Source organism: Ophidiomyces ophidiicola (genome assembly GCF_022830035.1).
Source record: "Ophidiomyces ophidiicola strain CBS 122913 chromosome Unknown scaffold_27, whole genome shotgun sequence".
Classification (NCBI taxonomy): Eukaryota; Fungi; Ascomycota; class Eurotiomycetes; order Onygenales; family Onygenaceae; genus Ophidiomyces; species Ophidiomyces ophidiicola.
The window spans coordinates 36,397-56,654 of record NW_026054667.1 but is presented as its reverse complement, the minus strand read 5'-3'; the positions used below and the strand labels follow the sequence as shown (position 1 = coordinate 56,654).

At 47.9% G+C, this 20,258-nt stretch overlaps 5 protein-coding genes across 5 annotated transcripts; 4 read left to right on the top strand and 1 right to left on the bottom strand.

Moving 5' to 3' along the window:
• Positions 1-324: 324 nt before the first annotated feature.
• On the top strand, positions 325-3,056 carry LOZ57_005382 (uncharacterized protein; the record flags this gene model as incomplete). Its single annotated transcript, XM_049254413.1, has 2 exons — positions 325-552; positions 606-3,056. The coding sequence occupies 2 exons, from the start codon at positions 325-327 to the stop codon at positions 3,054-3,056; spliced, it is 2,679 nt and encodes an 892-aa protein (XP_049106560.1).
• Positions 3,057-3,394: 338 nt separating this feature from the next.
• On the top strand, positions 3,395-5,091 carry SLM5 (asparaginyl-tRNA synthetase; the record flags this gene model as incomplete). Its single annotated transcript, XM_049254412.1, has 3 exons — positions 3,395-3,660; positions 3,715-3,832; positions 3,892-5,091. The coding sequence occupies 3 exons, from the start codon at positions 3,395-3,397 to the stop codon at positions 5,089-5,091; spliced, it is 1,584 nt and encodes a 527-aa protein (XP_049106559.1).
• Positions 5,092-13,003: 7,912 nt separating this feature from the next.
• Positions 13,004-14,347, top strand: PTH2 (Gluconate transport-inducing protein; the record flags this gene model as incomplete). Its single annotated transcript, XM_049254411.1, has 1 exon — positions 13,004-14,347. The coding sequence occupies one exon, from the start codon at positions 13,004-13,006 to the stop codon at positions 14,345-14,347; it is 1,344 nt and encodes a 447-aa protein (XP_049106558.1).
• Positions 14,348-16,357: 2,010 nt separating this feature from the next.
• On the bottom strand, positions 16,358-18,033 carry LOZ57_005379 (uncharacterized protein; the record flags this gene model as incomplete). Its single annotated transcript, XM_049254410.1, has 2 exons — positions 16,358-17,414; positions 17,477-18,033. The coding sequence occupies 2 exons, from the start codon at positions 18,031-18,033 to the stop codon at positions 16,358-16,360; spliced, it is 1,614 nt and encodes a 537-aa protein (XP_049106557.1).
• Positions 18,034-18,696: 663 nt separating this feature from the next.
• On the top strand, positions 18,697-19,827 carry LOZ57_005378 (uncharacterized protein; the record flags this gene model as incomplete). Its single annotated transcript, XM_049254409.1, has 1 exon — positions 18,697-19,827. The coding sequence occupies one exon, from the start codon at positions 18,697-18,699 to the stop codon at positions 19,825-19,827; it is 1,131 nt and encodes a 376-aa protein (XP_049106556.1).
• Positions 19,828-20,258: the final 431 nt, after the last annotated feature.

Sequence of the window (20,258 nt, the reverse complement as noted above, 5' to 3'; positions counted from 1 at the left end):
ATGTCGCCCCTCAAACTTGAGAGAAAACCGACTCAATGCCACCAGCCGCAGCTGCATCGCAAATACCATTGCCTATCCCCAGTCTAAGAGTGTCCTGCTATGGATTTATGCGGGGTTCCTGGATACGAAGGGCTACAAGCTTGGTAAAGCCACCACTTTGATAGTTAACTATATTATTGTCGCCATCCCGTCGCCACCGAGGCTCAGTTTAGGCTGCCATTTTTCGTTCTGTTCATTGAGGTATATTATTTACTGCCTTGGACTACTTCTGAAGTATCCTCTTCGGTTTCTAGTAAAAATCGTACCTTCAAACATTTTGCAAATATGTTGAAACCTTTCCTCATCAAGGATCTTTTGGATCCGGCTCTTGATCAGTTGTCCTATGACCCCCACAATGCTTCTCCAGCAGGCCGCCTTCTACCCACGCCGACCCTAGGCCACACCTACGACGGTATAGTAGAAATATCCCGCAGCGAATATGATGAAACAATTCTCAATCTACCCGAGGCTAAACTTCATTATTTTGATGAAGATGATGGCGAGACGGTCACGGTCTGTCGGATCACTAACAAACCACTGATTTTTTTAACTGATTATGTATGTAGGTAGGATCATCTCTCGAACTCGTTCAGAGACTGGACGAACCCGCAGAAATTTCCACTCTCCCGGCAAACCTTGCTCATGATGGACTTGAAAGGGCTCCAATACATGTATTTGATATTAACAAATCATCCTCCACCATACTGAAATGGAGATCCTTTCACGCAAGATACTCAATGTTAGATACCTCTGTGCACCCATCTTCATACTCTACTCTTCTTTCACATCAGAGGAAAACACGCGGCATCTGCTCGCCATCTGAGTTGGCACACAGACCCAAACTGCAAATCCAGACAATTGTGCATGAAAACTCATCTCCATGTGATCTCAAAAGTACTAGCCCATTCTATGCTTCGAAACAGAATTTGTTCTCTACCGACACGGATATTGGACTTCCGTTAACCGGCTTATTGGAATGGGAGGACCAGAGCCTCGAGCATGATATCCAAGAACCTGGACAGTTTTTGTCACAGCATCATCCACAAACGTCAGCCTGCTATCAACCTCCCTCGCTTCCCCAGCGTGCCTCGAAGTCAGATCGAGATGGATACACTTTGACCGAAAGAGAGCCAAAAAGCCAAGAATCACCTATCGAGGAGCAATCGCAATCATTTCTAGCTGCATTTGAGGCAGAACTATCGAAAGTAGTTATGCCAGATCTCTCGACCGAAACCACTAAGAATGAAGGCGCTCGTTCTGCCCCGGCTGAGGCACCCAGTGACTCTCAAGCAGGGGTGGCAACTGAACCGGACCCTAAAGCTCACTTTGCTCCAAGAACGGCTCAGCTGGTTGGGCACACTGTACAAACCCTCTTGAGTTCTTTGGCACAGCTCACCTCCGAACTAAAGTCAAAATTTCCGGAAATTGAGCGTCGATTGGCTGTTGCTCAACAGCAAGTTCCGACGCAAGTTGAAACCACAGTTCAAGACACACTTACTACCATGACATCGCACTTTAGTAGCCTCGCTAAAGCTGTGCAAGATGCTGCCACCTCCACCCAAGCAGCAGCTACCCGAAGTGAACCAGCGGGGATGCGTGCTGCTCAAGCAGATGGACTTCGAGGTTTTGCGCTTGAACTTTCTGAGATGAGAAAAACTTTGTTTACCGCTTTTCAGTCGGGATTTTCAAGTATGTCTGCTAATGAAAGTCCTTCTGGGAAATCGCGGGCAGTGAGTGGTGACCCAGTAGAAGCGCTAAACACCCAACTCCCCCCACAATTACATACTGCTGATTCCTCTAGCCATTATGGCAGAAATGAGGGTCATATTCTTCTTATTCGTGGTTTGGATTCTACAATCACGTCAGGGATGATTAAGCAACTCCTGTTAGACCATGGCTTTGTTGCAAGTGTCGCTGAAAGGCACGAGGGCATTGCCTACATCTACTTCCCATCTATATATGCAGCAACTGGTGCGCTTCGTGCTCTCCAGGATACTGCTATTGCGGGGCGGAAACTGGACGTTGAATACAGCCAATACAGCCCCGGCGGAGACATTCCCTATAAACCTTCAATCTCAATGCCCCACCTAACTCAGCCCATCTCAAGAGATGATGATCTTGTCGCCTCTAGTCAACCAGACCAGCCCTTAGACTCCTCAGAACAACAACAACAACACTCTAATGTGGCAGCCGATAGTCTCGGCGTTGAAGGCCCTAGCCGTATGGATGATCGGAGCAGGATACCGCTAGATATTATGCCAGCAACTGAACACACTCAAACTTTTCACACATCGATAACCAGCGTGCCACGTACGCTTACGAACCTCAAATCAAGCGGCAGGACTATGACACCACGTGTACAAGATGGTTCTTCGCCAAAGAATTTTGAAAAAACGCCTACCGGCGATGATTTGTCCCTACATTATCCTCCTCTGTCGTCTTTGCTTGGCCACCCACCATGTACCTTTGGAAATGTAGACCGTGATATGCCCACTCAAACAACCGTATCTCCAAGTCAGATGCGCAGGCCACTAGACGCTGATTCCCCACGACATATACCGCTTTCTATTTCCCAACTACTCTCTCAAGGCCAGGCAAACTTTGCGAAAGCCAGTTCACTCCCCCCCGTTCCAGATAAGGTACCGGGTTCCTGGCCAAAATATCAAGAGGATATTACCGAGAACAACTCCTCATTGTCACCTTTTCCCTTAGCAACTACTATACAAAACTCAACTAACTCTCTTGTGCATTGCTCTACTCGAAACGAAACCTCATCCCGACCGGACGCCTCCAGTTCAGACTGCATAGACTTTGGTTACCTTGACAACCCTACTGATGAAAAGATGAAGATTGAAGCTTGCGTGGCGGTACTCTGTGACCTAGGCTACAATAGAGATAGAATGCCTATTTCAAGGCTGAGGGTTTACGTCGAAGCTGCCAATTACAATGTTGGAGAGGCCATTGAAATGATTGAAGAGGACAGAAAGGCTTCCGAGGAACAGTGGGCTACCAACTGATATATCCGCATAGCTTTCTGGGCAGGATGAAGTAAATATAAGCCTCTAATTCTTCATGGAGTACTTTTGATAGAGCGTATTGGATCTCAATTATACTCTATACATACTTCTCCAAACACTACACTTGCACTTTTTTCCATCAGTAACATCCATTAATATGTACATACCTACCTACGGAGTACATGCCAGCACCTAAGTACTCCATATGCTAGATCGGGCGGGCCGCCTAGTATCATCACGTGATCAATTATCAAGCGGGACCTTCGCTTTCCTTCTTCTTCAGACATACACTGAAGAAAGGCAATCGTGTTTTCGGCTTGTATTGAGCCTACATCGCAATGCAGGTATGGCGACGGTCTCTATCAACGGCCGCATCCAACCTGAACTCCCGATCAACTCGACCAGTTGCATTGCGATGTGCACAAATTTTCGAAGCCTCCAAACCGGAGCCAAACAATGACGCACCCTTGGATCACTGTCAAATACTAATCCGTGGGCTGGTCAAGTCTGTACGAAAACAAAAACGATGGGCATTTGCGGAAATATCCGATGGCTCAACGATTCAGACACTTCAGACTATCTTGTCGCCGGAGCAGGGTGCGAAGTAAGATCCCCTGCGATCTCTTCGTAATGATGTGGATCTTAAGTTTTGGGACAGGTTAACAACCGGAGCGGCCGTTGAAATAGTTGGCGTCTGGACACCATCACCTGGTAGGAGTCAAACACATGAGCTGCACGCTACGGAAGTGAGACTGGTTGGAGAAGCAAATCCTCAGGTTAGATCACAGTTTTCTTCAGTTTAAAATATAATCCTCACAATTATATGCCCTCACAGACATACCCTATCCAAAAGAAATATCATACCCCAGACTTCCTTCGAACGATACCGCATTTGCGATTACGAACTCCGTTCAATTCCCTCCTCTCCCGCTTTCGCTCCGAAAGTATATACCAGGTCACCAATATTTTCCACTCGCACCCCGATAATCGCTTTGTTCAAGTTCAACCGCCCTTAATCACATCATCAGACTGCGAAGGTGCCGGTGAAGTCTTCAAGTTAAGCCCGAGTGAAGCCGCTTCTCAAGATCAAAGTGAAGAATTCTTTCGGTCACGCAAATACCTTACTGTGTCTTCGCAGTTGCACCTAGAAGCGTATGCAGCAGAATTAGGCAATGTTTGGGCCCTGTCGCCTACCTTTCGGGCAGAGAAGAGTGATACACCAAGACATTTGAGTGAATTCTACATGCTTGAGGCAGAACTGAATTTTATAGATACTCTAGATGAATTAACGGGGTTCATCGAGTCTATGATTCGTACTTTAACTGAGAAGCTGTATAACACACCTGTAGCTAATGAGCTTCTATCTGCAAAACGAACTGGTGAGTCTGGCCAGGATGTCGTCAATTCTGGCCTGGCTGAGCGCTGGACCGGGTTGATGAACGCCAAAGCTTGGCCACGAATCACATACACGGACGCGATTGACTTGCTTCGGAGTGCTGTAGAGTCTCAAAGAATCGAATTCGATTTTCCACCCTCGTGGCCTGCAGGCATCCAACTAGAGCATGAAAAATATCTCGTTTCCGCGGTCGGTAATGGTGCTCCGATTTTCATCACAGATTATCCGAAGTCCGTGAAACCTTTCTACATGGCTTCTTCAGCCACGATACCTAGTAGCCCAGAGAAACAAACAGTGGCATGCTTCGATCTCATTATGCCAGAAGTTTGTGAGGTTGTTGGGGGCTCTCTGCGTGAGCATAGGCTGGAGGCGTTGGTTCAGAATATGCGAGAGCATGGACTGTTGAAACGCCGCCTCGAAGAAGACCTTATTAATGCCAACGACGCTGTATATCCCTATCTCAATTCGGATGAAGATCTAGGTTCCCTTCGGTGGTATGCGGATTTGAGACGATGGGGTAGCGCGCCACACGGGGGCTTTGGATTGGGCTTCGATAGGTTCCTGGGATATCTCTCTGGCGTGTCTAGTATTCGGGATATAGTTCCGTTCCCAAGGTATTTTGGGAGAGCAGATTGTTAAGCCCTGCGACCTCTTTCCTACCTATGGAGGTTCCAGAAATCAACATGATTTATGTAATGTGTAATGAGATGTAAGATAGAATCCTAGATTTTTGCTTGCCGCTACCTATGCCTAGCCACCCAGCAAGGGACTTCCCAGTAACTAACTATTTGTTGAGTTGGTCAAGTAAGAATTATTGCTTGTTCTCTACTCCGTACAGGCTACAGTATCCTTGTTTATCTTACAATGTCTCATTATATATCCGCGCTTTGAATATGACAAATAGGACGATGAAAAAGTCAAAACACAAGTATTAATGGCCATGTATCTCACATCTGTTGAGGGTTGGCCATCGCTCATGCATGTATGTATGTAAGGACATACATCTATAGACGCATGCCTAGATAACAGACCTCATAAGGTTTTGATAGTTAGGATATCTTTCTTAAGCCGGCTAGTATTAACGGAAAATTTGTTTCTGCTACCCTTGATTTCCACATGTTGTGCTGGATGTGTGTCAGCTTAAGGCCACGCTGTTCGAGACATAAAGATAAGTAAGATAGAAGAGGAGTTGCGGCTGATGAGGGCGGTCATGAAACTCAAGAAAACCCACAACATTTCTATATAGAGTGCAGCATATATATCCGGCTGGCATCACTGAACTAATTCCGCATAGACCGTCAAAGCAATAAGCCGAAAATAAACAGCGGGCAAAACGGAAATTGCGGAAATGAAGCAGCTATTTCCAGGAACAACATTTACTGTCCTTAGAGCCCCTAAATACCAGGAGGCCCGGTCAAGAATCCTTTTCGCCAGCCAACGAGAGCCGAGAATCCTTTTATGATGACAGGGCTGGCAAGTCATCCAATGAGGCACCCTAATCCTTCACAAAAAGGATGTCACCAAGATATATAGCCGATGGATCTGCAGATGCTTCTTCAAGGGCACGGATCATGTTTCCAGCAATCCAGGCTGGTTAATCCGGGTTAATCTTCAAGCGAAGGAACGTGTCATTGCCAGAGACAAAGAAGCATTATTGTGCCACGATCGAACTGACACGGTAAGGCAAGGCAATCACATTCAATTCCCGATTAATCGTCATGGCAGTACTCCATCTGTATTGTCTTGTCGTATGTGTAAATGAGAGATTTCCATACTCTGCAATGCTACTCCATACCTGTCAAAGGTGACTCTTTCAAAAGAAGGGCCCAGGCTCAACATTCCATTATCACAATAAGTAGTTGAAGACCGTTTCAAAATGCACACTCCACTTGGATTGATGATGGAAGGTTAATATTAAGCATTTTAGCAAGTACCCTGAAGTTGAGCGCGATGCCTTCTAGATTGAAGAAGCTTGATGTGTTCTCCGCTGAAATGCTGGATAATGCAGGTTAGGACTCCGGAACTACAACATCATTATTGAAATAAGGATATTCGGTTCAATTGCGGAGTACTGCTCCATAAATCAGCTGTGTGGAGTCCTAGCTTTGGGGCCGAGAGACAGGAAATTTTGAGATCATAGGGGATGTAACTCAGGGGGCTCGCCAAACACCACGGGAACCTAAACAAGGTGCTCAGTCAAGTCAGGATATATGGGTCCCGCGGCGGATAAGGCCTGCGCGTCTTGGTGCTTAACTCGTCAGCGGGCTTTTAATTCTTGGTTTGCCTCCAAAAAACAGGAATCAGTTCGGAGGAAGTGCTTGGCGTGAGCGCCGGTGTGTTGCACATGCCTTGCTTTTCGGAAGGTCAGATTGGATATCCAGAGTATTTACCTCCGAAGTTCCTAGTCTTAAATGTTCCGACCTGGCGATCTCCGTTCCACGGTAAATTAAAACCTCGACATATCACTCGGTTCATTGTGTCCTGGAGCCATTGTGTCCTGTAGCTGCGTCGAGCGATAACACAGCGATCGTTTTTTCTGCACAATCTCTGGCATACAATGCTCTCTTCCTGCGCTGGGCATCCTGAGCCCTGAGACACGGAATCCGATGGAACTGTGCCGAGCGCCCAGCACGTAGACCGATATGTAGGAAGAGAGTCAAGATAAGGCAAAAAGGGCCAACACTAACGATCGAGACTGCAAAGTGGGCCAAAACGTGGGCACGGGCTGGCGCCACGCCTTAGCCTCCCTTAATGCGTGAGACGTCGCCAGATGCTAAGTAGTAGTGAAGCTGTCTCTCCAGAGTACGCGACTCCCAATGTGTTGTTCTTGTTTATCAGGATCCTATGGAGATGATGAGATGTGATATGTACTCCAGACGGAGCATATAGGTCCGCACGCGCGTCGCGCCCGAGTCCAGAGCCCCAGCTTGCACCTATGTACGGAGTACGGAGTAGGAAGCGAGAAAATCCCCTAGTTAGTTAGCTACTAGTAGGCTTGTGATAGGCCGACCTTCTAGTCAACAGATCGGAGGTCCTGCGGATCGAGGATTACACCGTAGTCAGATGGGATTCGTCGAAGCGCTGCAAGAGTGACCGGAGGCCGAAGTGGCGTGTTTCCGTGCTTGACACGAAGCACGCTCGACCCCAACCGGCGTTGTTGACGGTGTAGGGACGGAAATAGCCCATCTGGAGCTCGCGTTTGACCACAGACGACTGGCAGATCTCAGGGCCGAATCCTTCTTTGTGTACTGAGTAAAGCCATTTCAGCCAAGCTTACTAGCGCTGTCTTTGCTCCCAGACCCAAGTGTCAGGAGTGCATAAGCTAAACCTTATAAATTTAACCTTAACGCGGCCCCATTTGGCGTTGGCGGGCTTCGCTCCAAACTCCAGCGCCGAGCGGTCCAGATGAAAAGAAGCATAAATCAGCCATACTAGGAGTGTCCCCATCCTGGGAGCTTGTCGAATCCTTTTTTTTCGAAGCCTTGTGGAGCATTTTAGTTTGCCACCATTGGTGAATTTGAGGGCAATATAGGAGCCTATGTGGGGAACGGGCGTCAGAGCCAAGTTGCGGAGCTTTCGGGCCTGGATCAGGAGCTGCGTGGTGATAAAAGGGACGAGGGGCAGAATGCGACCAGAATCAGCGGCTGCTCGCGAGAAAATAGCAGGCGATAGTTGCGGCTGGCAGCTGCCAGTCTCCGGCTTGTGAATCTGTCGCGATGACGACAGCGGTACCCCGTGCTTGGCAATGTCGCACTGCCGAGAATCCATAAAAGCTTAGCAGCGCCCGCCAAGAGGTTTGTTTAATTGATGGACACGGACCACAGCTTACTGTCTGGACTTGGCGTCTTGGTCGGCTTGGCTTCCACGTACCCCGGCCCGGCTGTGCGGGGAGGCCGAGGCAGTTCGAAATGTCCCTCACACAGACTGCACTGCAACGGCGTCGATGGCGTCCCCGACATCAGAGGAAGGGCCGCGGTTAAAATACCGCAGAGGAGATTGAAAAGAGGCCTTTAGCATCGCGACTTTGTATCCACGCTGACATGCATATATGCCTTTTCCTGAAGACGCCTGTTTTCTTGGAGTACTCTATACAAATAAAGAGTAAATACGACACAGGTGAGGCCTAGAAGCAAGGATCTGCCAAATTGTATCCTACGACAGCAGCATGCAAAACGCTGAAACCTGTTCAGCCACACAGATTACTCTATACATACCTGTGAATCTCAACGGTGGCGCCTGGCCCGCTTTATTAAGAAGCTGCATCTGATGTTTTCGTAGAGCAAAGGGGAGGTAGGTGCCATTCCCACGTGGGCTAGTACAGAGTAGGGTGCAGTACTTCCAGTGGTGGGAGCATTGTTCCCCCAAACTTTCTTCAAGTTGGACAAATTCCATGCAGGCAAATATTTCCACTGATTAACTATACGAGCTCCAGAAATGCACTTGTCCGCCTCGCTATCACTTCCGTGGAAACGCGTGGCAGCATTGTTGATTTCCTTACCATGGCAGCGAAAGAACCGCTACCTAATCCCCCTAATTGAACTTGTGAATAGTCATTTCCAAAAACCTGATACTTGGCACAACTCGACTGAATTGCCACTATTAAGGACAATTTTTTCGAAAACCTAACCGCCTTTTGCAATTTATCTTGGCATGTGAAATATAAGCATGAATGTGCAAGCAAACATACGTCTACTACGCTCACTGTTACATCGTAGAATGAATGGCATCGTGTAGAAACTATGTGGCCAAGACCAGTCTAGGTTATCTAAACTGTTAAAAATTGGATAAATCTTGAGTACTCGGCCAGAGGGCTGCGTCGACCTTCTGGCACTACATGCAAGGAAGCATGCCTCAGTTTGTTCCGTAAAATCTCCATCACCAGTTGGATACGCATCTCCTTCCCAACCAGAACTATGTCTGGGAGCCTCTCACAATCCCTGTTGAACGATTTTAACTTGCGCCACAATCAAACGCTTGATGTTTTGCCAAGGCTATAGGCGAGGGTGGTTGTTGATGGTGCTTTTTCGAGAACTCAAAAATGCCGCAAGGCACAGGATTACTTACAGAAAAGAAGCATCCTGCTCCAAGCACATATGGGTAGGGGGGCCAAGGCCGTGCGATAAAATTTTCTCAAATAGCACGCATCGATATTTGGAAAGCCATAAATAATTTACGAGCTTTTCGCAAGATGTTTCAGCTGCGGGTCTATCCGTCGCATCAAGTATGATTGATTGGACTTAAAACCAACGTATGAAGGTACGGAGTATACGGAGCAGGGTCGAGACTGGCGAACGTACACAGGTCATTATTAGAGGTCTCGGCTTACCAAGCCAAAATCACGCATGGAAAAAAGTTGGGATCAGCTTCCTGTGGCAGGACTCAAATAGGATTTCTAAGGTTTGAGCTCTCAAGAAAATTACGCGTCTGAAGATAGTCAACTTCTGGTACTTAATGTCTTGTCAGCTGGCTTGCTGTTCTCTTAGCTTCGAGAAGTCTGTAGCCAAGTTATGCCAATCAAGAACTCCTAAGAAATGGTCCAAGACAACTGACCAACATAGCACGCCGTCTCTAACTCGTTGCCATTTGATACGGCATAGACTTGCCTAAAAAAGAGTCGAAGGCATAGCCAGATTATTGCGCGTCAAATGTTGCAGGACGATACCATGATGCCAGTTCCGTCCTTTTTTAACGAGACGCCGTGTAAATACGAGTCAGTCCCAGGCAAAAATAGAACAGAGTGGTAATAATGACCCCTCTTTTCTTTTTTGCTTTGCCGGCGAGGCTTACGCCTTGTGTTGGTCAAGATTTGAAGAAGCGTGAAGTCAGATAATTAAGCACCGAAGGAGTTCGATGGTGCGGGCTTCTGATGTAGTGATTGGTAGAAATGGCGGCAAGGGGCTGGTAAGCTCGGCTCTCAGACATTTTGAGCATATATATTCTCGAGATGTTGCAAACGGCGGTCTCGAAATAATTTCTTCATGTTAATGGCCTTTTGTTCAAGGTCAGAAGATCGCCGGGGCAGTCGAGTCCAATGCGGGTCTTTCGCACATCCGGGCTAATCTTCCGGTCGGCGTGCCTTGATCCTCGTGAAGATCTTTGCCTGCTGTTACTGGGAAGCAAGGATGTCCCGACAGAGTAAGTTGATGGTTTGACGATTTGTTTTTTGGAGGGGCTGGCCAGGCTTCTGAGAAGTTGCCAAGAGCTGAGGGCAGATTCGATGTGGCGGCATATCAGAAGCCACACGGGTTCAGAGCAACCTTAAAGTGCTAGGTGCATACGGAGGGCAGTCAGCCACGATTTCCACCGGCCTGTTGATTCATCATCGTCACGGAGTATGAAAGGCTTTGCCCGACTGCTCTTACGTCGCGATCCTGCAACCGTACGTGTGTAAGCTGCGGAGTAGGCGCGAGAGTCGGGCGGGGCGCTGTTTGAGACGCTCGAATGCCACACTCTCGATTTCAAATCGACGGACTTGCCAACGGCGGCAAGGATCTATGTATCGGGCACGACGGGCGCCTTGCTTGCTGCGCCAATTTAACTCGGCTGACTAACAGCGATTGTTGCCAAGTCCGTTTTAAGTTTTTAGGTTTTTCATTTGGCGCCTCGAGGGATTTAAACCTCCTTGGCGATGGGACGCGGAAACCTAGCGGTAATTTCAATCTGCTGGGCCAACGCTTCGGCTGGCGAGCACGAGGCTCCGTGAGCGGCGGCGGGGCGCCGAGTATCTTCGAAGCGGCCGGCAGATATCACCCAGGCAATAATACCCACCCAACACCGGTGAATGCTCTGAAGCAAAAACGAGTAAGAAAGCACTCCTCGCGACTAACTTTGCGGCACAAGAATCCCCCGGCTACGGAAGCGTGGGTTTGATCTCTCTACAGGCCTGGGAAGGCTGGGTTAACTATGCTTAAGCTTTATGACTGTGGAGAAGACGCCATCATTCCGTGCCAAGCGAGCGAATAGGCGAGAAAGTCTTGCCGCCACCCGAACTGGAGCAAGGCGACCAGAATGACATTTCCGCGAGAGCAAGCCACTCTGGTCGGCTGGCGTTCTCCATGTGGAATGAACCTGGAGCTACAGCTCTAGGGCACTTGAAACAGCGAGAAAAGACCGACAGCCCTTCCTAGCCGGATAGTGCGCTTGGACAGCAAACACGATTCTTGTAGCCCTGGCCGAGGAATTAGTAACTCCAATAATACCGAGTACGGAGTACGGAGTACGAAGAAAATAATATTATTATATCAACGTCGTCGAAAAATGGCCCGACATGCGATGTCTGATTAACTCAAGGCTTCCAAGGCGACCATAAGGCCTCAGCCCAGACTCACTGAGGGAATCGGGTGTCTGAAGGCAAGACTCTGGATCATCTCTCCACCTGCCCAGCCTGCAAATGCTGCTCGGCATGAGGTCAACAGCAGTGTTTGCGGATTTTCTCTAACCTTGGCGGTGTCTTAGCACGGTTATTTGGATGACACCCACTGAGGGCGGAGGATTTGTGTAAGCTTAAATCGATATCCTGCCGCCGAGCAAATATTATTGCATGGCGGGAGGGACTGCTAAGGAACTAGCAGTGGCCGGCGTGCCATGCAGATGCTGCGCGCCTGGCTGGCGAGCGCGTTACCGCGTCATCGTCAGGCCAGGCACGTCGATCCGTCGAGCCAGCTCGCCGGCTGCCGGCTGCCGGCTGGGGGCTGCTGGGAGCCTGGGGCGGTGCTCTTCTCTCTCTCTCTCTCTCTCTCTCTCTCTGGTCGCAACTCCGGCAGCAGCGCAGGCACCGTCGCTCGCGGGTGGAGCCGGCAATAGAGTTCAAACAAGAGAATTTAGGGTTTGGCGCTAAGCTGCGTCAAAAGCATACGCGGTAAGTTACTCGGTAACCACGGTACGGCCTTCTCTCACGTGGCTCTGCTCCCGTTTTCCCAAACCGGTGTTATCTTCAGCCTGCGCGGTCCGCTTCCTGCCCACCTCTCTCACCTCTCTGCTCCTGTGCCCTGTTCTGGCTCGTTGCCTTGCTCTACTCTCTTCTTGCTACTGCGCTTTGCCCGCTGCCGCCTCTTGTTCTCGCCCGAACTTGGCTCTGTCCTGTATCTCTAGTCTTATAGATCTTCTTACTGTGCTCTTCTTGCCGGAGGAACGGACTATATAGCAGACCTCTTGCTGCATCTCCTTTCTTCGACACAAAATACACCTTGTAAGTGCTCCGCTACGCTTTTAGAATCAATTGCGGCCACTCCCTTCACGTTCACCACCCTTGTCGCCTTGGAACCAACGGCTGTATTTCGCCCACTTTTTTGTCGTATCATGTTTGCCGGTAACCAAGTGAAGTCTTTGCTATTTCATGCCACTTTTCAATTTTGCTTTTCCCAGTCCTGATCGTACCAAAAGATGCAGCGGTGGCTAACCATAAAATCACATACATTAGACTAGGGTGGACCCTCGACTTCGTCACCTACCTCATGAACCTCCAACCTTTATGGATTCAGTAACGTGTGTGGCACTCTGACTTGATATCGAAAAAACGCAATACAAGTCAGCATCTTTGGCATTAGGAACTATGGAAACATACCATGGACATGTTCGCACTCCGGCAGACGCCATCATTCTTTTTGAGGCTTGTCGAATTGGTCTGCTGCCACGCGTCCAACGGAGGCTGTCAGAAAAAGAGCGCCAGTCCATCAAGTCAGGTTCTGTTTTTGTTTGGGACGAGAGAGAGGCAGGAATGAGGCGATGGACCGACGGAAAGTCCTGGAGCGCCAGTCGAGTTTCAGGTAGCTTTTTGACCTACAGAGAAATGGAAGGCAAAAGAGGAGGTCACTCGTCTAGAGCCGGCAAAACACCAGAGAGCAACAGAGGGAGCGATGAGGATCAGGGAGAGGGCGAAGAAGGCCCCGATGGTTACCGTTATAAACCCGACGGGTTAATGAAACAATCGTTCAGTATAACGACTTCTACGGGCCAACATCTGCATCTCATTAGTTACTATGCAAGAACCCACCCCACCGCGCCAGGGTTATGCCAGCCATCTACAGATCCGCAGCTGCGACAGATTCGACCCCAGAAAGGTCTTTATCCTGAGTCAAGTGTCAACGATCAGCAAAACTTGCCTGTGGTTACCCGAAGTCCCATGGGGGGTGGTATCGCCGTCCCTCCCCCGATTGCCTTTCCTCGCCCTACTCCCCATTCGTACAGCCCGTCACCATATGGATGGCCCCACCCCCCTATACTTGGACCAACACCTGTGTCTATGATACCTTATGTTTCAAACTATCTACCACCGTTGGCTGCCAACGGGTCTACACCTTATCCATATGGCCCCCCTGCCTACCATCATCCGCCTGGATATCCTTCCCCATACGACAGGTTGTTGCATCCAGCAGATCAAGCATCTATCTCGGCTCATATGCATGCCAACGCCGCACAAATTGCTGGTCACGCGGTTCCATATTACGCGCAAGGTCTTTCCCCAGTCGTTACCCACCACGATTTAGTAAATCCCCATGCGCGACATGCCCACCCAGCAACGCCTCCAGCAGAAAACGACGCACGTCAGGGAGACTTAAAAGCGGACTATGGACAGGACATCAGAAGCAGCTCACAGACAACTCGTTCTCCTTTAAGGCCTGTCGAAGCCAGCTCGCCAGCTAGCAGTGTGCGCAATCAATCAGATACCGCGACGTCGGCGAACGTTGTGCCGAGTATCAATGCCCTTGTAAACTCCGATGAGGCTCCTACAATGACAAGCTCGATTTCTACAACGAGCTCTGAACACTCGAAAGCCTCCACAAAGCAGCCTTCAAATGGGAAAGTCGAAGGGCCAAAGGATATCCCCAGTGACAAGATCGGGTTTGGAGAAGACATGAGAGCTTTGAGACAACTCGACAGGGTTTTTTCAGCATAAGATCCAGGCTGCCAGCTTCCCAGATTGTGTGGCATTCTCAATTTTCCAGACTTAATCTATATTCTGGGAAGATGAAGTGAATTTTTCAGTATCGCTCTATCCCCACATCTAATATATCCGGTGATCATTTATCACCCTCCACCCTACTTTATTTTCTCTTTCATAAAATCCCCGCCTTTTCTACATTTATTTTCGCCTAGCGCTTTCCTTTGAATTTGTTCAGCATTTCAAGGTCGGGTTGGGTTACGCATCGGGGCTTGTCATTGATTTGCATGGTAAAATGGCGCTCCGGCGGCATAGGGAATAAAGACGGGAACGGAGCGGAAGCCTCGTTTTGCGTTGGTCCGGCGTTGTATGTCATTATTATTATTATTATTATTTGTATGTACATGCCTATCTATATACATACATATATTCCTACACACACATTTGTGGTAAAAAGTGTATTTGTATGTATATAAATACCATTCATAATCACGAAATATATGAAGATTTGGGTCTTTTACAGCGTATATGTGCCACACCACGGTTTTTTTTTTTTATTCTCAAGAATTTTTTAAGAACGCGGACTTTTACCCCTGAGTTCTGATATACGTTTCATCGTGGGCAGATGTAAACTATCAGTTGGTTGTAACGTGGCCGCGCCGCGAGGTGCCAGGTCCTTGTCACGGGTTTGATGCCATGCCATTCCGCCATGCTTTTCCCCTTGCACAGTTCCCATGGAGGACGCGGGTAGAATTACGGTCCGGCTCGGGTTTCAAACCAAGTTTGAGTGTATCATCACATCACATATGAATTATTGCAGATGCATTCTCCCATCGATGCACATATACCTCACTCCCATGGTAGCGCAAACCACTGCGCACGCCGTACCCTGATAGATAATCAGGGTCGTACCAAGGATCAAGACAAGAATCTTGTCCACAACCTAACTAAGTGCCACCATCTCAGTCCTCCACACTGCTGCATACTTACGTATGGTATGGAACATCAGGGATGGGCGCAATTGCTCCTCCCTCTCCCCGCTTGGGCTCTCCCCTGGCCATATTAATATTAGCCAAAAAGACCTCTGTTTCCGTCCCCCTAGGCTTCGCCTACATATGGTCAACCATCCGCCTTTATATTCAAGGCACCTGGCGCTGTTAGCCAGCACAAAGGAAACCCCGGCACAGCTTCTGTCTTTCCAGCGCACAAAGAATCGCCAATACGGAGTTGCTTCCAACATAAGCATGTGATACACGGAGTACTTCGAAGAGCAAAATATGCATAAATAGCGGGGACAGCTTAAATGCTCAAATTTCTCCACCGGGTCGTATTCCATACAGCTCCTACAACTCCAACGCCGATCTGTGCTTATTCCCTGTTCCCTGTTGCCGTTCGGAAGGGAGGACGTGGATGTGACCCTTCCCTTTTCTTTCTTGGTTTTTTTTTTCTTTGGTTTTTTTTTACCCTTTTTGAAGGACAGTCAAAGGGAAATCTCCGACTCCTTCTACCGTAAATTTTGGATCTTGGGAACCTTTTAACGGTGTGAGTGTCTGAAAATCAACTATAGGCAGTGATGGATCTGGTTTTTTAAACACCTTGTTGTTTCTTTACAAAAGGGATAGTAAGAAAGCTTCGCAAACGGGGCGGACAGAAGAACATCCAAAACAATAATTAGTTTTAATTTTCGTTTCGGGTGTTTGTTTCGTATTCGCGACTGGTTCAAAATTCCCGATATTACTGTAGAGCCTGGTCTGAGCTGTTGATGGGGCAAACGAGCAAATAAATTGTTAGTTACATAGTATTACTGCATACTTCTATGTGGAGTATCCATTAAAACCAAGTTTAGTATATAAGTTGAATGCAGGGGTAAGTACTCCCGTATATCCTAAAAACCATGGTGCTCATCCAAATACCAATAATCATAGCTAAAACTCCAACTTATGCTACCTCGCCCTTCTGAGGAACTCCAATAATTATCATGACACATGAATGATGAATCCATAACTTGGGTGTTGATTCGGTATCCTAGATATCCAGCATACTCCTCACCTTTTGTGTCCTAGTTGGAGACGTTAAAGTCTCCCCGGAGAACGCGGTGGTTGCACTATTACTGCGACTTAATGTAGATCCAGCTTTCGCCTCTGGATCCAGAGTGTCATCCACATTGAACTGCGTTATCTTCATATCTACTTCCTCTTTTTTATCTTCAGCGACAAGATTATTTTTTTGTGGCCACTCAGGTTGGTTTAGAAGGACTTTCGATGAGGAGCCTTGATTTGGCACTTCAAGATCTTTGTATTTATTTGGGTTAAGAACACCCATTTCGATATTTTTCTGGATATTCTTTTGCGTGGCAGCGCCACCACCTACTTGCGGTACCAAGCATCGAAGTCTCGAATCTAAGTCCGTGCCGGTAGGGCCAACGGTGAAATCAGGCCTTGAACGATGCCACCAATGTGGCTTTCTGCTTTTCCGGTCGACTCCCAATTCATCATCTGCTGAACGACCACGCTCGATACGTTGACGAATAAGATCTTGATCCTCATTTGGGTCGAGGTAGCCATATATATTGAATATCGTAAGAATCAAAAGTATAGGGGTATAGCCAAAGCCATATATCCAGCCGGGGTTGCCGTTGTATTTCAACGGAGATATTGTCCATTCAAAAACCGAGACAATACCGAATCCTATACGAAGCGCAGCAATGGGGATTGTAAGAGTGAATTTTAATGGCGTGGCGGCTATGTAATAAGCGACGTTCACCCGGCCTTGAGGCCGAGACTTATATCTGTATAGGCTGTGCCCAAGGCTGTAGCAGATCAAAAGTACACAAACGATGGCGACAAAGCTTGCGGATTTGAAACGTCCGTCTGTTGCAGTTGGCCTTGCTAATGTTTCCTGTTGATCAAAGCTCCTTTGCTTTTGTATATTCGTCCATGACCTTGGAATGGTGAGAAAGAAGTTTAGAAACGCAAAGAAATAGAAAATAAGGGGTAGGTAGAACTCTTGCTTTTCCCTGGTTGTTACAGCAACAAATGCGAAGTTATCACGGTCTTGGATCTGGCGTTCCTGCCACGAGCCCCTGTATCGAATTAGCAGCGGTCTCCATTTTGTTTGCACACTAAATAACTTGGTTTTGCTCACCAATTTCTAACACCTTCCCATATTGCAGCTAAAACTGATGGAAACGCCAAATAGTAGAAGAAGCTTTGTAGGATAATCGCGGTGCTTTGCAGATAGCTTCGGTCGACATCGATGCTCATGAAACAACTGACCGTACCGCAAACCCCGACAAATATCATCCAATACCATTGCCATCTTCTCCCAACCAAGGCCCACCGCTTATCCAGAGGTAGATATGTCGAGCCATGCTTCCGAAGGCCAATCAAGGCGAACACAATGGAAATGGCGAAGAGCGATGCAAAAGCGATTCCAACGCCACCTCGGGTTCCAATATTCTCAATAGGGAAATAACATGAGGTAGCATTGATAAAAGTTCCGTTAGATAGTATTGCTGGTTTATACTTGTCGAAGGAAAGCCAACAGTTCGACCCGTTCGATATGGTCCCATTTGAGTACAGTGTATAATTAAAATGTCGCAGAGCAGTTAGGTTGAAGTGAATGCCATTTAATACTGTGTCTGTGGCATTATTCCCATTTTCAGGAAATTTCAGTAGATCCCGTATCTGAACACTGGTCATCGTGAGCATGGTTCGGTGTGCACCGCGCTTGAAGACTCAAGGACTACTCTCAACAGGCAAGGGTTTTCCAAGTTAAAACAGCTCTAGGTCCCATGCTGCAGAACTACAGCCTCAATAGCTTTCAGGTGCAGCCTGCAGACATCGCTGTGCCTGCTGAACGGGTTTGCAAACAACGGGCGAGGTGAAAATTGGCTTCGAGGCCGGAAAGCGGCTCTTGCGCATCTCAGATTGACGTCATTGGCCCGGCTCCACCTGTCGATTTCGCTGCCGTTTCGCCAAAACTTGCAGCTTGGCTGTCAGCTGTGCCAACGACGGTTCAGCTGTTCGTGTCTGACAACTCGGCGTTGCAATGGGCTGCTACTTCGAGAAGAAGCTGAATCGGAAGGTATTTCCGGTAGATCCTTGCTGACTCTCTTCTAGCGATATCTTCTCCAGCCCAAACCATTGTTATTGGAGGCTGGGATTGGCAATCTGGCCATGGAAATCGCCAAACCGGCGATACCGGCCTGGCCAGTATCCTGCGGGCTATTATGATGTCTCTATTCCCTGTTAGCTGCGCGGCCATGAGATATAAAGTATTCTAGTAAGCCCTGGACAAGTTCCTTGCCTAGTATTTGGTCAACCAGTTTTTCAGAACCTTGTGGTGGCCACCTGGTCTTCAAGATGCATACATTTTTCCCCCACTCCATCGTTGGTCTGTGGTGCTTTGTCTTATTAACTTTCTCTTCTGCTCCCCCTATAGTATTTCCGCAACCAGATGGCCCATTTCAAGTGAAGTATAGGGAGTATGAGCTTGTGGATACATCTCGGCTTGACCCATTCAATACCACCCACCTTCGACGGTTGATGGTATCACGGTTCGACCCGGTTCCTAGGCAATCTTGCAGAGAAGTCTGTAAGGTGCAGTATCTACCCACCAGGACTGCAAGAATTCTTGAACAAAAATTTCTTGCGACTGTCAAGTTCCCTCCTGGATATCTTGAAGAAGCTAAGCTGCAAGTCTGTTGTAAATACGGCCACTTTCCTCATGCCAAAAGTTTCCCACTTCTTGTCTTTTCACCAGGGTTCGGTGGAACGCGCCTCGGGTATGCTGGAATTATACAACGGATCGCCTCCAAAGGCTATACAGTCGTGTCTGTGGACCATCCATATGACGCACTTGCTGTTGAATTTCCGGACGGAACATTGATACCATCCCAAGACATCCAAGATTTCAACCGCGCTGTCAAAGTTCGCGTCGCCGATATGCTTTTTGTAATTGACTCGCTGACCCGTGCCAATTCACCTTTACACCGTCGTCAACCCGTTGGAATTTTCGGACACTCCCTGGGTGGGAATACCGCCGCGGGGGTAATGTACAAAGATCCGAATATCGCCGGCGGAGTTAACCTGGATGGAGGCATTTATGATGACGAATCTATAAGAGGGTTTGGCTCCAACAAGACCCGACAGTCGTTTCTTCTCTGGGGCGCTATTGGACATAACCAGACCAATGATAAAAGCTGGACGGATTTCTGGATAGCCATGAATACACCCCCACACGATGCTGTGTGGAAGAAAGAGCTATCGTTAACCAAGACAGTGCATCTCACCTTTTCGGATATACCGGAGATTGTAGATTTGGGAAAACTAAGGGATAAGGTTGGAGATGTGTTTGGGGCTATTGAGGGAGAGCGAAACGCCCAAATTCTGGGGGCATACATTTCCGCATTTTTCGATTTTTCTTTGCTTGGGAAACCGGAAGGGCTGTTGAAAGGACCCAGCGATATGTATCCTGAGGTGTTGTTTCTCTAGACCCACTTTAAAATTTCATCCCTCTCGTTTATTCCGTGACGGGTTAGATATTGGGGGCCGTCGCTGGATTAGTTAATTGTAAGTATAGCTATTCATATTTTTTGAATCTTACCCAAAGGTGTTTTAAAGGTGATTCCGGAGTAGATGATTTCCTCTCTGACCCGACATGAATCATGGCAGACTAACCTACTAGAAACCATAATACGGAAGGATCAACAGGAGCCATGTGTGCCATAAAGCAGTTTGATAGATTTATTACCTTGAAACAAGATTTTTTGAGCTTGGCTGCATAACCCATTGTTATCAAAGGAGCAAGTTCTTCTCACGATACCCAAGAGCTATGAATAAAAAGCGACAAAACATTGATCAAAAACAACCGTTTCGGCGAGCGAATGATACTGGAGATGTTCCATATCCAAAATAGAGGCTAA